The sequence below is a fragment of the Sturnira hondurensis genome, unplaced genomic scaffold, assembly GCF_014824575.4.
Source record: "Sturnira hondurensis isolate 20B ecotype Veracruz unplaced genomic scaffold, ASM1482457v3 Scaffold0009244, whole genome shotgun sequence".
Lineage (NCBI taxonomy): Eukaryota > Metazoa > Chordata > Mammalia > Chiroptera > Phyllostomidae > Sturnira > Sturnira hondurensis.
Window position 1 is genome coordinate 6,729,839 of NW_028081875.1, and position 17,682 is coordinate 6,747,520.

Here is a 17,682-nt window from a genome sequence, read left to right on the forward strand (position 1 = left end):
GCTGAACTAGACATATCATCTTTTAAATTTTTTTTTTAAAGATTTTATTTATTTATCTTAGAGTGGAAGGGAAGGAGAGAGAGAGAGAGAGAGAGAGAGAGAGAAATATCAATGTATGGTTGCCTCTTGTGTGTCCCCTGCCAGGGGCCAGGAACTGGCCTGCAACCCAGGCATGTGCCCTGACTGGGAATCGAACCGCGATCGTGTGGTTCCCAGGCCCGCGCTCAATCCACTGAGCTACACCAGCCAGGGCTCATCTTTTAAATTTTTTATTTATTGATTTCAGAGAGAGAAGAAAGGGGAAAGAGAAAGAGAAAGGGAGAGAGAGAAATGTCAATTTGTTCTTCCACTTATTTATGCATTCATTGGTTGATTCTCATTATGCTTCTGGACCAGGGATCAAACCCACAACCTTGGCACATTCGGACAATGTTCTAACCAACCAAGCTGCACAGCCAGGGCCCAGAAATATCATCTTGCATTCAGCAGAAATTGCTGCCTGCCAAGGCACAAATCCAACCTCAATTTTTTTTTCAGAGTAATATAACTAAAACAAAGAAAATACTTCTAAAAATAATTCACATACCTGATTTCTTTGGAAACAGAAATTACAGGCCCAAAGTTTTGCCCGATAATCAACCTGACTGTGGAAAAAAAAATCACAACCAGATAACATTTTCATTTTTAAGGTAGAAAGCATTCAAATGTAAGCTTCAAGTTTAGTAAATCACATACACATATGTCTCTCTGTGTGTGTATGGATAAAGGAATGTAAAACTTTCACTGCAGTTAGAGTGCTGGCTGTTAAGTACAACAAAAATTTCCTTCTAACAGCTGTAAGGAGGAATTAGTAAATCCTTTTTTCTCTTTTCCAATTTCCTAGATAACATTTATGCTTTATATTAATTATATAATATAGTTGTAATTATATAAATTATAAAAGTTATATAGTTATATAAATTATAATTGCATAATTATAATTATAATTATACAAAAATTTATACTTTATATTAATTATAGGTTATTTCCCTTTGCCACATAATCTTAACATAGTCTTTGTAATTTTTCTAATATCTTTATCATTCAGATATGTGAATCTTCTAAATTTAACACAATTAAAAACATCCCAGACTTTATTCACACTTAGCTTACTTGAAAAAAACTTGAGCAGGCATGCTGAGTTTATATAATTCCAAAAATTGGTTCAAGATACTTTAGTTGCTTTTACCCCTTTCTACATTTAGAAAATTAACAACCAGTGGCTATCATTTTAAAAGAAGGCATTAGTATCTTATATATGGGCACATTAAGTAAAAGCAAGGAAATGAAGCAAATGTTCCCTTTTGTAAAAATTTTTATCTTTTAAAGAGTATTTATGACACTTCACCTATTTAAAAACTCTTTCAAATAGTGCCCACGTTTAAGAGAAATACCACAGATTACTATCTCAGTGGTAAAAAATTACTTAACAATAAAATCATTAAGAGTTAAAATTTCTTTTGTTACAGCACCATTATACCAAGTAAGTATGAGAAAAATGTCTAAAGGTTTTGGGGTTTTTTTTTTTTGGAAAAATGCTTTAAAACCTACAGTTGACCCAAATACAAACTGAAAATCAGCCCCCCGCCCCCAAAAATTGAATTTCAAATCCTTTGCCTCTACCTCCATCTCATTCCCATACATTCCAATTTTATCTGAAGCATTAGGCCAGGGAGATTTCTAAAAGCATTAATCAACTGAGAATCTCACCATCTACTAATCTCAAATTTGGTGTTTTGCCCAAATTCCATCACTTATATGAGAATCACAGAAATTTCATCATGTATTGCATTCATCATTTACTTGTTTTTTAAAGAATTCATACCAAAGTGGATTGAGAATGGCTTTGCAAGTTGGCCTACTGCAGAGCACAGGTTCATACTGTACAGGGGGGAGGTCTAGGCGTTCTTTCAAAGGAGTCAAGAGACAAGCCAAAGGAACAACCATTCTTGTTGCCTCCAGACGGCTGGAAGGCCACACGTTCCAACTAAAACGCACACCATCCCGTTCTTCATTCTGCTGAATGAACTCCAGATATGTTGCCATAGTCTAAAAAGAAACTGAAGATAAAGCTTTAATTGTATGAGAAATTCTCAACTTCAACGATTAAAAAATGATCCCCTAACACTTAGTTTAGAAGAACCTATCACTGTAGTATAATAAGATCTCCCTTCCTCCTGACGCCAAAAAGCTGATTAACTTCACAGTTATCATTGACTACTGTTCCTTTCTCAATTGTCCTCTCTAGAACTTAAAAAATAAGTAAATAAAAGGGGAGGGAGGCTTAAAATCATTTGATCTCTAAGCTGCATTTAAACCTCTTATCATCTCATCATCTCAGCCAAAGTAATTTCAGCTCTTTCCCCAAGGGTTACTCTCAAACCCTGTTTCAGCATCCAGCTACCTTCCTCCCTTTAGTAGAATAAGGAAGGGCAGATTTCCTTCCTTACCCTACTAAAGTAAACCATATATATTACATTCCAAGTTATCTTGTTTTTAGGCCCTTTTTCCTCCTCCCTTTGTTACCTATGGAGAAAAGAACTGGATACTGATGTGCAAATCCAATTCATAATAGGAACAGCCACCAAGAAGCTCTGAGTGAATTTCTACTTGGGATCACCAAAGTTTGTTATTATGCTGAGTGAGTTCCTCACCAAAACCTCTCTCCTCACCATGATTGCTTATGTCCAGGCCTTAAAAGATTCCAGTAATAAAATAGTCGTTTAGACTAACACAAATAACACCAACTCCACTGAATGTTTTACAAATCCTGTTTACATCGTAAAATCTAGGCTAACACCCACTTCAAATACTAGGGCTCAAGGGAACAAGCACCTCAAGAAAAATGGCAGAAAAAGCAAATTAAATAATCTACTATGTTATTGGCCTCTAGGGCCCATTTTATGCAGTGCTGTACAATAACTGACTCCATGCTATTATAAGAAGCGCCATACCATAAATGATGTGAACCAAGATAATAATATATGTTTAGAAAAACAAATGAATGAATTACTCTACTGCACACAATCCTGTCCACAAAGATTCCAAATGTCTGCTCCACCTGAAACTCTAAAGAATGTATTCGTTATTTCTGGCAAAAGCGAGAAACTGAAGCAGTGTGTACAAGGGAGGCACTTCTGCAATTTCCTGGATGGCAAAGGGATGAAGTTCTAATATCACAGTTCTCAGGAAGCACCTCGGCAGGCTTCATTAAATGACTGCTTCCCTCTCTACACAGTTAGTTAAAAGGTACTGGCTCCATCCAATGTTCTCAAGCGCCTACACATTAAAACCTGCTTTCTCAGTTTCCCACTGTGCCTTCCCCTCATGTCTTCTTTTACAGCACGGATTTTTAACTTTGGGCACATAATTCCCAGGGGACTTCAGAGACAAAAAATCCTCTGAAATTTATGCGAAATTCTATGCATTTTTCTAGGGTCCATGGCTTATCCCAAACTCTCAAAGGAGAACGGTAGTTGAAGAAATTAATGGGTGAATGAACAAAAGGACTGAAAAGATCTGCCAAACCAAAAAAAAAAATCAGAACCACTCTTACCCTATCAAAGGATAACTTTTTTGTAAAAAGAAGCCAAGATTAACCAAAGGTTAAATCCGAGGAAGTCAGAAGAACTGGGTTCCACTTTCAGCTCTATCACGAAGCAGAAATCATTTCTCCTGAAACTCGAGTTCCACAACTGAAAAGCGGGGGTCCCGTCCGCACCCCACCATTCTGAGGGATACCGAGTCAGAAGCCCGCCGGCAGCAAGGCCTTCTGTGAAACCGTACTTTTCAGGAGATCATCGAATGCCCCGATTCCTCTGCCCGCCGGTAAAAGGACTCACGCCAAGGACTAACCATTCGCCGCCTACAAACTCATTCCCGTACCCTCCGACCTCCAAGCCCGAAAGCGTTCCCACTCACCTGGCTGTAGCAGTCAGCACTAAAACTACAGAATCCCTGCGTCCCGGCTCCCACAGCCAAGTACAGCTCAGCTCTCAGTCAATTGGTTAACGCCCTTATACGTCACGCCACGGCACCACCCACGGGCCAATGAAAGAGTACCTGCCCCGCAGACGTTGCGAAGTAAGACAGTCAGCGAATCCGCGCCGCCATCTTGGAAGAGGGTAAAATAGTCGAGCTNCCGTACCCTCCGACCTCCAAGCCCGAAAGCGTTCCCACTCACCTGGCTGTAGCAGTCAGCACTAAACCTACAGAATCCCTGCGTCCCGGCTCCCACAGCCAAGTACAGCTCAGCTCTCTCAGTCAATTGGTTAACGCCCTTATACGTCACGCCACGGCACCACCCACGGGCCAATGAAAGAGTACCTGCCCCGCAGACGTTGCGAAGTAAGACAGTCAGCGAATCCGCGCCGCCATCTTGGAAGAGGGTAAAATAGTCGAGCTTCCTTCTGCATAACAGGAATCTATGAAAACACATTTTCCCATGTTCACCTCTGAACCTTTCCACTGTAGACAACCCCGACGCCTGCCAGATTGCTTCCTAGGCGCAGCCAGAACGCCTCAAAAGTTCGTTTTGCTCCAACATGTCGTCTGCTCTCCTGCAGGGGAAGCTCCCTTCATCTCTCTAGTTACTGGGAAGCGAGGTCGCCGTATAGCCCCGGAAAAAGGAGCTGCGCTGAAGGAAGAAACGGAAGATGGCATGAAAGAAGCGTCAGCGCGCTATAAGGGCTAGGGTGGGCAAGGGCGGGGCGGAGGGAGCGCGGGGATGTTCTGTTTGGAGTACTCTAGGCGCACACGCCTGTGTGGAGGCAGGGGTCTGGATCAAGTTAAGATTCATGCTAAATTCCACAGGTTTGGTTCTACTTCATCCCGTTACAAGGTTTCATCTCGCTGTATGAGGAGACTGGCGCTAGCACACGGTTCCTCTCTGCTTTTCTATCCCAGTCATCCTATGAGAATGTGAATAATTGAGAATCATCTTGGTCAAGCCCTTTAGAAGACTACAAAAATCTCATAACTACCTGGAGGGCAACCTCACAGCCACACCTGTTTCACAACTTTTTAAAAGTATATTTTATTGACTATGCGATTACAGGTGTCCCAGTTTTTTTCCCCCTCTGCCAGGTACCCCCTCTTCCCTCCAGCATTCCCACCCCCTTAGTTCATGTCCAGGGTGATGTCCATATAATTCCTTTGGCTTCATACTTCTAATACTGTTCTTAACATCCCCCTGTCTAGTTTATACTTATGAAATTATGGTATGCTTCTTAATCCCTGTACATTTTCCCCCATTATCCCTCTTCTCCCTTCTAGCTGCTAACCCTCCATATGATTTCCATTTCTGTTATTCCAATCCTGTTCTTGTTTTCTTAGTTTGTTTTGGTTGGGTTTTTTTTAGATTCGATTATTGATAGTTGTGAGTGTGTTATTTTACTGCTCATAGTTTTGATCTTTTTCCTAAATAAATGCCCTTAACATTTCCTATAATAATGGGTTGGTGATGATGAACTCCTTTAGTTTTTACCTTGTCTGGGAAGCATTTTATTGGCCCTTTCATTCTAAATGAAAGCTTTGCTGGATTGAGCAGTCTAGGTTGTAGGTCCTTGACTTTTATCACTCTGAATGCTTCTTGCCAGTAGCTTCTTGCCTACAAAGTTGTTGTTGTTGTTTGTTGGGTTTTTGTGTGTGTGTGTGTGTGTGAAATCATCTGATGGTTTTACAGACACTCCTTGGTAGGTAACTCTCTTCTTTTGCTACTTTTAAGATTTTCTCTTTATCTTCAAACTTTGTCATTTTCATTATATGTGTCTTGGTGTGGTACGCTTTGATACAACTTGTTTGGGACTCTCTGTGCTTCCTGGATTTGTGTGTCTATTTCCTTCATCAAATTAGGGAAGTTTCCTTTCTTTATTTTTTCAAATAAGTTTTCAATTACTTGATCTTCCTCTTCTCCTTCTGGCATTCCTATGAGTTTGGCACATTTGGAGATATCCCAGAGTCTCCTTATTCTCTCCTCTTTTGTTTGGTTTCATTTTTTGGGGGGGTGAAGGGACCCAGGATCCAATGAAGANGTTAAAACTCTTGTTTCTTCATTCTGTACTGGTTGACTGTTTATTTCTTCCTTATGTTCCAAACTGTTTATTTGAACCCTGGCTTCCTTCCCTTAACTGTTGGTTCTCTGTGGATTTTTCTTTATTTCACTTAGTGTAGCCTTCGTTTTTTACCTGATGCATTTGCCATACTCTGAGTTCCTTGAGCAGTGTTACCGATTACCCATGTTTTGAACTCTGCATCTGATAGGTTAGTAATTTCAGTTTCACTTTGTTCTTTTTCTGGGATTTTGATCTGTTCTTTCATTTGAGCCATATTTCTTTATCTCCTCAACTTGGCAGCCTCTCTGTGTTTGTTTCTGTGTATTAGGTAGAGCTGCTATGACTCCCCGTCTTGGTGCACCTGTTATATTGTAAGGGGCAGAGCCTTAGGTATTCTCCAAGGTGGAGCAACCCACCTAACTGCTTTATTTTTTTCTTACTCTTTTTTTTCCTGACGTTTTTTAAATTTTATTGATTATACCATTACAATTGTTCTATTCCCACTCTTCATTCCCCTCCACCTGCACACGCCCTCCCCCACCATTCTCCTCCCCCTTAGTTTATAACCACGTGTCTCAAGTTCTTTAGATTCTATATTTCCCCTACTATTCTTGCCCTCCCCCTATTTTCTACCTACTGTCTATGCTATTTTCTGTACCTTCTCCCCCCTTCTCCTCCTCCCACTCCCCTGTTGCTAACCCTCCATGTGTTCTTCATTTCTATGGTTCTGCTCTTGATCTAGTTGTCCTCTTGGTTTGCTTTTGTTTTAGGTGTGGTTGTTAATAACTGTGAGTTTGCTGTCCTTTCACTGTTCATATTTTTTATCTTCTTTTTCTTATCTAAGTCCCTGTAGCATTTCATATAATAAGGGTTTGGTATTGATGAACTCCTTGAACTTGACCTTATCTGAGAAGCGCTTTATCTATCCTTCCATTCTAAATGAAAGCTTTGCTGGATAAAGCAATCTTGGCTGTAGGTCTTTGGATTTCATGACTTGGAATACTTCTTTCCAGCCCCTTCTTGCCTGTAAGGTCTCTTTTGAGAAATCTGCTGACAGTCTGATGGGTACTCCTTTGTAGATGACTATCCCCTTATCTCTTGCTGCTTCCAGGATTCTCTCCTTCATTTTGGTCTTGGCTAATGTAATTATGATGTGCCATGGTGTGTTCCTTCTTGGGTCCACCTTCTTTGGGACTCTCTGAGCATCCTGGGTTTCCTGGAAGTCTATTTCCTTTGCCAGACTGGAGGTTCTCCTTTATTATTTGCTCAAACAAGTGTTCCACTCGTGGCTGTTTCTTTCCCCCTTCTGGTACCCCTATAATCCGGATGTTGGAACGTTTAAAGATATCCTGGAGGTTCCTAAGCCTCTCTTCATTTTTTGGAATTCTCATTTCTTCATTCCTTTCTGGTTGGGTGTTTTGTTCTTCCTTCTGGTCCATTCCATTGATTTGAGTCCCAGTTTCCTTTCCATCGCTATTGGTTTCCTGTGCTTCTCCCTTCATTTCAATTAGTTTAGCCTTCATATGTTACTCTAATTTGTGACTATAATCAACCAGTTCTGTAAGCATCCTGATGACCAGTGTCTTGAACTGTGCATCTGAGAGGCTGGCAATCTCTTGGTCGCTGAGAGTTATGGGCTCTGGGACTTTGAGTTCTTCATGTGCCATCTTTTGGGCTGTTTGTGCCTGTTACATAGCAGGTTCGGAGACCTAGGTGTTCACCAGAGCAGGGCAACTCAGTGGCTGGGTTGTGACACTGTATGTGGGGGCGGGGTCAAATAGGAGCAATGGCAGTCCGGTCTGCTGCCTCCCGCTGCCGCCGCCACAGGTGCCGCAGCTGCCACCGCCACCGGGCCCACGCATTTCGTCTCCCTGCGCTCGAATGTGCCACCGCCGTCAGCCCTCCACCACTGGGTTCACCCCCTGGGGCCTGCGTGGTCTGTCTCACTGTGCGCGAATGTGCGACTGTGGTCAGTCTGCCCCACATCCTGACTGGGTCCTGTCTACCTGCGTGTCTAGGTCTGGGGATCTTTCCTGCCTGACCCTGCTCCGCTGCTGGCTCCGCCCCTCTTACCTTCCTGGTTGAATGGTTCGTTGTTGTGGGACTTCCGTATAATTCAATTTTCTGTTCTTTGGCTGTGTCTTTGTTCTTCAAACCTTTGTTGTATTCAAACTTGGTTGTGGGAGAAGGCACAGTGTTTCCACCTATGCCTCCATTTTGGTGGAAGTCTCCTTCTCAAAGGAGGAAATAACTACCCTATGAGTGAGGAAAGAAAAATCTTAAACCTTAAGGGAGGCTAGAGTTTTTTCCCAGCATACAGTTCCCATCATTGTTTCTTGAACTAAACACCACTAAACAAACCACCACCTAGCTATTGACATACCTGTTTTATTTTAAAGTTTTAAACAACTTTATTGAGGTATAATTGACATTTAATCAGCTCTGCAAATTTAAAGTGTACAGTTTGTTAAGTTTTGACACCACCACAATCAAGATGACGAAGGTGTATATCACCCCATAACGTTTTCTTGTGCCCCTTGTATTTTTGTAGAGTTTTAAATAAATGAAATCGTATTCCACTCTTTTTTTGTTTGGCATCTTCCAGTCAGCAGTAATCCTTTTGAGGATTAATGTAAGCAGTCAGCAGTAATCCTTTTGAGACTCATCCATGGTGTTCTGTGTGTTAACAGTTCATTCTTATGTAAATAAGTTTACATTTAAAGTTAAATAACATTGACCTTTTCAAGAAAATCTAGAGTCTAAGGTCCAAGAGGAAAAATTATGTCTTGCTCTTGGTAAAGAATGTGGTGGGGGGGGGGGGCAGTGTATCATCAATCACCTACTTGTGCCTGTTCAAAAAATAAACAGTGTTTCTCAGTGTCAAATGCTGACACACAAGTGACATATACAGTGAGTTAGTCCATGGGAGGGGCAAGGAATAAAACGCATTTTTCTCTTCATTACCATTTATAACACAAACTCTGCTCACCTCAATTCAATAAGCTTTGAATGTATGACAGGACCAGTTCCTAAAATTTCAGGACTGCCACATTATGATAGATAAACTATTTCATTGCTATCTCAGTTTCCCCAGTCTCCAAATCAGTTTAAGTATTAATGTTATCTAAGCCCTTTAAAGGATGGTGTTTAAAGAACCAAAAATAACAACCAGGGCTAATATTATTTTACTAAGAACTATTTTGAAATCAGAAGAAAAAATAATAGAATTCCAGGAATCCTCAACTAATAAATGGGCTGTGTTCTGCATGTTTGGAACTAATAGCACACTTTCCTGTGAAAATTATCAGTAATTCTAGTAAAGAGATAGCACATTCTGGGCTTGTCACAGTCTTGTACGTGTGATGGAAACTCCCAAGGTTTGATTTTGACTGTCCTGTGCTGTAAACAAGGCCAGAGTGAATGAGCCGCTCTAAGGCTCCCTAGAACTACAATTCCCAGAATGCCACAGTGCAGGCTTCCCAGCTGACTCACTCCTGGGTTCTAAACTCTTCCCCGCTAGCTGCTCTGGCAGTGGCTCTCCAGCTCCTGGCTACTTCGTGTTCATGGCTTCTCCTAGCAAGGCTGTAATTGTGCCTGGGAATGGAGGCGGGGATGTAGCCACCCACGGTTGGTATGGCCAGGTGAAGAAGGCGCTGGACCAGGTAAGAGACTCGCCTTGCTGTGCTGGGAAATTAGCCTGGAGCTGGAGGAGACGGAAGAGATGTAGGACTGAAGTTTGAACGTGTGCCTCTCAACTCTCTCCCAAGTCCAAGCTCTGTGTGTGTTCATTCCTTTCCTCTGCCATCCTGTCTTAAAGTCTAAAACTAGTGGTCCGAACTTTGCTAAAACGGCCGAGGACTTTGGCTTGGTTTTTAGAGTACAAAGTACCACCTCCTGAAACTACAGAGACTGAGCCCAACCCTCCCCACCCCCGCCGCGTGTCTGCTGCTGGTTCAGATTTGGAACTTCTCATAGAAGTTTTACTGCTCTCTGACTCTTTCAGATTTTTTAAAAACCCAACATGTAATATTAATATATACAAAGGATATATGTAACATGTATGCAAATTATGACTAATGTAATCAATACCTGAGAATCCATGACCAACCTAAAACCTAGTACATTACCAATAGAAACCATCTGTGTGTCCCCACTCATCCCATTTCCCTGTCATTCTGAATTGTTTTCATTTGCTGTTTTTAAAATTAAAAAGTATTTGCAGCCTATGTGTATACCCTTTAAATAATATATTGCTTAATTTGACTTGTTTTATAAAAATGGTATTCTACTGTAGGTTGTCTTGTGCATCTTGATTTTCTTTCTCTTCCATAACCAACACAATAAGATCACTTCCTGTGTTGCTGTCCTCTAGAGCTCTAGAGTAGGTTTCTAGAATAAAATTCCTGAACTACATGGCCAGAGGTATAAACCAAAAAGTCAGAGCTGGAGCTGTCCAAGGGAATGGGATTCCAATTTTCTGTACTATATTTTACCTACTTCCTGGCACACAGTCTGTTTCACTCCAAGTCAGTCTGTCTCTTTTTTTTTTTGTTTTTTTCATATTTTATTTATTTTTAGAGGAGAAGGGAAGGAGAGAGGGAGAGAGAAATATCAATGTATGGTTGCTTCTCTTGGGTCCCCTGCTGGGAACTGGCCTACAACCCAGGCATATGCCCTGACTGCGAATCCAACCGCGGTTATTTGGCCGCAGTTATTTGGTAGGCAGGCCCACGCTCAATCCACTGAGCTAAACCAGCCAGGGCTACAAGTCAGTCTGTCTTGAACACGTTGACTTATAGACATAGGTCTTTCTATATGGAGACCTATAGAGCTGGCTAGGTATGGAACTAGAGATGAAGTTTATTAGAGGGATTGTGTTATTCATATGTAATCCTGTAGTGTTTAACCCACTTCATTTCATAGCATAAGCAAACACTTATTGAATAAAGGTGGTATTGTCTCATTTATGTATTGATTTTTATTTTTTAAATATTTATTTATTTTTAGAGAGGGGAAGAGAGAAAGAGAGGGAGAGAAACACTGATGTGAGAAAATATCAGTCAGTTGCCTCTCACACATCCCCCACTGGGGGACCTGGCCCACAACCTAGGCATGTGCTCTTATCAGGAGTCCAACCAGCAACCTTTTTCAGTTCACAAGCTGTCAGTCAACTGAGCCACATCAACAAGGGTTATTTATCGATTTTTAGAGAGAGAGGAAGGGAGAGAGGAGGTGGGAGAAGAAGAGAGGGAAAACGAGAGAGAGAGAAACATCGATTCATTGTTCCACTTACTTATGCCTTCATTGGTTGATTGTTGTATGTACCCTGACCAGGGATTGAACCCACAATTTTGGTGTATCAGATGACAGTCTAACCAGCTGAGCAACCTGGCCAGAGTGGTTTCTCATATCTTATTAACAAAGTATTAGTTGTAATTAACATGTTTATTATAGCTTTTCCTCCCCTTATGTCATAGATACCTGGTTTCCAGTGTTTGGCTAAAAACATGCCTGACCCAAGTGAGTATTAAAAGTGTTTTTAGGGTGTGGGGAAAAGGGGACTCTGGTCCACTGTTGGTGGGATTGCAGACTGGTACAACCATTATGGAAAACAGTATGGAATTTTCTCAGAAAACTAAAATTGGACTTGCCTTTTGACCCAGCAATTCCACTGCTGGGATTGTATCCTAAGAACCCTAAAACTCCAATCCCAAAGAACCTATGCACCCCAATGTTCATAGCAGCACAATTTACAATAGCCAAGAGTTGGAAGCAACCTAGGTGCCCGTCAGTAAATGAATGGATCAAAAAACTATGGTACATATACACAATGGAATTTTATGCTGCAGAAAGAAAGAAGGAGCTCCTACCTTTTGCAACAACATGGATGGAACTGGAAGCATTATGCTGAGTGAAATAAGCCAGGTGTTGAAGGACAAATACCATATGATCTCACCTCTAACAGGAAGCTAAACAACAAAACAAACAAGCAAGCAAAATATAACCAAAGACACTGAAATAGAGAACAGGCTGACAGTGACCAGAGGGGAGAGGGAAGGGAATTTCAGGGGAAATAAGGGAGGGATTTAGAGGAACCTATATAAAGGATACATGGACAACAACTGAGAAGGGTGGAAATGGGAGGGAGGGGGGAGGATGGGGACTGGGATGGGATGGGAGTAATAGACAGAAAACTGTACTTGAAAAATAATTAAATAAAAAAATTGGGGGAAAAAAAGTGTTTTTAAATAACTTCATCTTGTTGGGTTTTGATCATGCATTTTCCTGGTAGAAAACAAGAATATCATAGGAGAGCAGCCAAAGAGAGTATATACCTAAGAATGAATGATGGCAAGGGTGAAGGGTGAATACAAAGAAAAAATATTATAGAAAATTCTAGTAAAGATCAAGAAAAGCACTTGGACTTGGTAAAATTTAATTTTCAACTTTTCAAGTAATTGATTTTCCCTTCTACAAATCAATACATATTTCTAGGCAAAATTTATGCATGTTTCAGTTGAGGCAGAGATAGGATAAAAGTTTGTAGCACCTATAAAATCCTAGTATTTAACAATATAACAGTGCCAGTTTTGTTCTGAGTTTTGCTGTGATTTTTCTCAGGAATTCCCATTTTGAAAATAAATACATGATTTGAGAAGCAATACTGTCACTTTAAGTTGTAAAGTTTAAAGCATCAGTTATTTTTATTATATACTCAGTATTTTCTTACAAGAAAATGGTATAAAATAATACCAAAACTACAGGTTTGATTTTTTTCAAATAGCAACATGCAGACCTTTGGATATATTAAAATGGCCCCATCTCCCATTGTGGTCCTGAAATTTTAAAAGTTGTGAACTACTTAGTAGTCATCCTTAGTAGTCAACTACTTAGTAGAAAGGTGGGCAGCATTAGACTAAGGCTGTCTCTATCAAGTGACACTCTTTCTTTATCCTGAATCTTAGTTACAGCCCGAGAGATCATCTGGCTGCCCTTCATGGAGACGGAGCTGCACTGTGACGAGAAGACCATTATCATAGGCCACAGTTCTGGGGCCATTGCAGCCATGAGGTGCGACCCTTGTTGAATTACCCCCCCCCCGCCCACCCCACCCCCCATGGGCTCCAACCAAACTTGTTACAGAAACACTTTGTGTATATCTGGTTTCCACTGTAGAGGAAAAAGTATTGACTTCAAAAGTAGTAACATAATCTGTCCTTATTCCTTTCTACTTTGGATAGTGATTTTTTTTTTTTTGCTTTTACTGAGATAGTGGTATTTTTTTTTAAGATTTTATTTATTTATCTTTAGAGAGGAAGGGAAGGAGAGAAGGAGAGAAATATCAATGTATGGTTGCCTCTCATGAGTCCCCTGCTGGGAACTGGCCTGCAACCCAGGCATGTGCCTTGACTGGGAATCGAACCGGGATCATGTGGTTCGCAGGCCCTCGCTCAATCCACTGAGCTACACCAGCCAGGGCTGAGATAATGGTATTTTTAAAACAAGTGCCTCCAACCCCAGCAGCTGACCATCCCCTTCAGAAAAGTTCCTCAGTCATCAATGCTCCCAAGTACCACTGATGTCATCTCTACCTTTACTGCCCCAGGCTGCTTTACAGGCCTCACTGCAGTTCCTTAACATGCCAAGTGTGCATCTATCTACCTTAGGCCCGTACTTGTTCTTGTTCTACCTGGAACTCGTCCCTAGATAATTGTATAACTTTCTCCTACTCTTTAGGACCCTTTTAGTGAGGCCTTTTTTTGTTTCAATTTTTATTTACTGGTGAGAGGCAGACATTGGTTTTTGTTGTTTCCTCTATTTGCACATTCATTGGTTGACGTTTGTATGTGCCTTGATGGGGAACAAACCCACAACCTTGGCATATCAGGATGATGCTCCAACCAACTGAGCTACAGGGCCAGGGCATTTCAGTGGTCTTCTAATCACTCCATATGAAACAGCAACCTCACTCAACTGGTTTGTATTCCCTTTACACCTTATTATCCTCCTCATTACCTATACCACTCTTCACCATCTGACATCCCGTTTATTTCTTGTCTGTCCCCTGCCAATACAATGTAAGGTCCATGAGGGTGGACTTTATTCACTCGGACATTGAAACCACAGTCCCTGTCCTGCATATGGTAGGTGTTCAATATTTGTTGGTAGTTAGAGGCTGTTACTTCTTCCCTCCTTAACCCCCCAGTCCTTAGGATTTATGGATATATATCCCTGATGCTCACCATAGATTATCTCTCTCCTTAGGTTTTTAAGGCCTATGGTTTAGGGACTTAGCTGACTGTTAGGGTTGGGTTTCTTCCACATTTGCCAGGCTGAATGACGACATGGAGTGCGTGGTAAGAGAGATGCCTTTCTGCTATTGCATAGTGTTTCTTAAAATATGGTTGGGTTGGGGGAGGTACCATGCCTTAAAATGCTCGATCCCAAACTTCTGAATACATGCTCTGGGACTAAGCCTGGAAATCTACATGTTGATGCGTATTACAGGTAGATTAATGCATAAATCAAAGAAAATGGTTATACTTTTTATGTTTATTTGGAAAGGACTGCAGGAGAGGTTTGGACTACCTTGAAAAAATGAGCAGAAACTCATCAAGTAGCCATGGTTAAGTGATTAACCATTGGGTTTGTAATTCAGCAGTTTCCTTAGTATTTTTCATTTTAATTTCAACACCATAGCACATGCTTCCTGTAAACTAAACCAAATGAGTTTTCAGGTGGTTAACTGACTTTTTGGTGATCAGATTTAACATTAAATATTAGCTGACATCATTTCTCTCTCCAGGTATGCAGAAACACATCGAGTATTTGCCATTGTATTAGTGTCTGCATACACATCAGACTTGGGGGATGAAAATGAACGTGCAAGTGGTAAGTCTAAAGGCAGAAACCCCAGAAAAAGGCCTTCCGCTAGTCACACGGCTGGTTGTTCAGGTTCCAAAACAGCATTGTCTTTCAGATAGGCTAAAAAAATGTAATAGCAAATGAAAAATGTTTACTACCCATCTAGATATAAGCTTGGCACTTTGAGAGGTTGTAGACCATTTCTAATCCATAGTCTAGAATGGAACCCTTGAGGCCTATTTGAGCCATTTACTTCCCCTTCACAAATACCTATGGTATCAAGGCCTACAGATTTGAAAACCATTTAGGTTCTGATTCTTTGTGTCTCTGCTATGGTCTTCACTAGATGTTTTTAAATGTCTAGAATGGAAACTACCCATAGGCACTGATAGGTTGTATGTATTTCCCCCCATAGGATACTTTAACCGCCCCTGGCAGTGGGAGAAGATCAAAGCCAACTGCCCTCACATTGTACAGTTTGGCTCCACTGATGATCCTTTCCTTCCCTGGAAGGAACAACAAGAAGTGGCTGACAGGCTGGAAGCCAAATTGTACAGATTCACCGACCGTGGCCACTTTCAGAATGTGGATTTTCCTGAACTGATTAATGTGGTAAAGTCTATGCTGAAAGTACCAGCACAGGCACAATGATTTCTGCTGTTTTGCATACCAATATAATAGAGCAATTATCAGATTATAATCATAAAAAAGGCCTTCAAAACAAACATTAGTTTCAATGTTCAAATAAATTACAAACAGCATTTCCACTTTCGGTAGACTCTCCATCTCCCCAACTTGCTATGAACTAAAGCAGTATTTTCCCAGTATGTTAAGGGACATAAGGACATCTCAGACATCCAGTGAGTAAGACAGAAATGGAACCCAGGTTTCCTGACTCCCAGTCCAGATTAAAACTAAATAGACTTCATGTATAAGAGTTTTACTCCTCTTTGAAGTAAAACTTTTCTATTTTATTGGAGAAAGAAAACATGGCTAAAGGTCCAGAGTGTTGGCTTGGAGCTCAAAATACTAGCTGCTTGTTTTGAGCTGGCCCAAGATATTAAACTCAGACTGAGGCCTTCTTCACCTTTGGCACCATGCCCCACCACCCTCGAGTCCTTCAAACAGGTTGAGAGAGAATGAATTGTAAGGATGCTATGAGGCAGGGGTTTGCAAGGATCAGGCAGGGAATATAAACGGTCACCTTTTTTGTATAAGACCACATTGGTAAAGGTAAGGGCAATGTGGAGAACTCATGTCATGTGGAAAGTGTGGCCAATTTTCTGATTTTTCAAGAAAAAACTTTATACAGTGGTTTGTATATTCAGGGAAGATATATGTACATATATATAATCCATATGTACACAAATTAGGTATAGTTTATATACATATGGATTAGCTGGCAACCACAGTATAAATAAAAAAATTTAAAAACACTGCCACACACACAATGTCCAACCCATCCATTTGTGGCCTATAAACAGTAACTTAGCCAAGTGTCTTAAATGATTCTCTATAAAGCCTGAGAAATGAACATAATGTCAAAGGATGAAGTCATGGAAACAATTTGGATTTTGTTACAGTCTTAATTGTTTTTTTAAATAATCTTTCCATTCCTCAAATTTTTGTTTTTAACCTCTGTGGTCCTTTAGATCTCTTTCAAGCATCATTCCATGATTTTTCTTATGATCATGATCCATCAAAAAAATCCTTTTTCATTTTCTGATAATTTTTGCCTATTATGATCCCTAGTATTGCCTCTAACAATTTCTAGTCTACAGACCTGTAATTTTCAACTGGTGTGCCACAGGAATTTTTAAAACATGCAATAGCTTTCTCTCTCTCTCTCAAATCAATAGATGAAAATTGAAAAACAAGAAATGCCGAGATTCTGTTTGATTCCCAATAGGGGCAGCACATGGAAGAATCAACCAATGGATGCATGGATAAGTGGAATAACAAATGGATGTTTCTCTATCTCTTCTTCCTCAGTCTCTCTCTCTAAAATCAACAAATAAAAGTGAAAAATCTACAACAGCAATAAAACATGCAATCCCTGACTGTTTAGTCAGGGGAACAGACTGCTTTCCCTTTAAATGAGGGGTGTCAAACTCATTTTCACTGGAGGCCACATCAACCTTGTGGTTGCCTTCAAAGGGCCAAATGTAACTTTAGGACTGTATAAATGTAACTACTCCTTAACAGTTAAGTGACACCTCAGCACTGCCGCTGGGTAGAAACAAGGTGCCAGGCCAGATAAAACAAGTTGGAGGGCCGGATTCCGCCCGCAGGCCTTGTGTTTGCCACCTGTGCTTTAGATTGTAAAATTTAAAAAATTACAACAAAAACAGCTATCCAATGTGAATGAATCAAAATTATACTTTTTTTGTCAGACTGGCAAAAAATACTTTTGGTGTGCCACAGAATTTTAGTATAGTTTATAGATACCATGAAATAAAATACCTTGAAAATCACTGCTATAGAAAGTTCTACTGGACAGCACTGGAGTCTAAGGCATGTATTTTATATTCCTCTCACCTACCATCAATAATGACTAAATGACTAAACTTGAAATTACTTCTATTTGACTAGTTTGCTTAGTTGATTACTACAAAACTCTTCGCTCTACAAAATTTACTCATCACCAAGCTAAGATCAGAGTAGTTTCATGGAAGAATCCCACATAAACTATTCATTTAAGCCATCAAATCATAGATTTTCATGA

At 40.5% G+C, this 17,682-nt stretch overlaps 2 protein-coding genes across 3 annotated transcripts in view; one reads left to right on the forward strand and one right to left on the reverse strand.

Annotated features, from left to right (window-relative positions):
• SEC23B (SEC23 homolog B, COPII component) overlaps positions 1-4,042 on the reverse strand; it is a 47,862-nt gene extending 43,820 nt beyond the window's left edge. Inside the window, exons 1-3 of one of the 2 annotated variants that reach the window (XM_037057035.1) lie at positions 3,961-4,042; positions 1,865-2,088; positions 587-644 (exon numbers count right to left, since the gene is read on the reverse strand). In XM_037057035.1, coding sequence (XP_036912930.1) covers positions 587-644; positions 1,865-2,085 — 279 coding nt within the window. In that variant the 5' untranslated portion in view covers positions 2,086-2,088; positions 3,961-4,042. Of the gene's footprint in view, positions 1-586; positions 645-1,864; positions 2,100-3,960 lie in introns of both variants that reach the window. The other variant, XM_037057034.1, reaches the window with a different exon arrangement.
• Positions 4,043-9,589: 5,547 nt separating this feature from the next.
• On the forward strand, positions 9,590-16,657 carry RBBP9 (RB binding protein 9, serine hydrolase). Its single transcript, XM_037057036.1, has 5 exons — positions 9,590-9,754; positions 11,570-11,612; positions 13,058-13,163; positions 14,899-14,984; positions 15,373-16,657. The coding sequence occupies exons 1-5, from the start codon at positions 9,656-9,658 to the stop codon at positions 15,606-15,608; spliced, it is 570 nt and encodes a 189-aa protein (XP_036912931.1). The 5' UTR covers positions 9,590-9,655; the 3' UTR covers positions 15,609-16,657.
• The last annotated feature ends 1,025 nt before the right edge of the window (positions 16,658-17,682 follow it).

What these genes read in the sequence shown, in the direction of transcription:
- RBBP9 (XM_037057036.1), top strand. Translation starts at nt 9,656, where the DNA reads ATGGCTTCTCCTAGCAAGGCTGTAATTGTGCCTGGGAATGGAGGCGGG. An exon ending in TAAAAACATGCCTGACCCAA is followed by an intron (nt 11,613 to 13,057) that starts GTGAGTATTAAA and finishes CCTGAATCTTAG; the next exon opens with TTACAGCCCGAGAGATCATC. An exon ending in TGAAAATGAACGTGCAAGTG is followed by an intron (nt 14,985 to 15,372) that starts GTAAGTCTAAAG and finishes TTCCCCCCATAG; the next exon opens with GATACTTTAACCGCCCCTGG.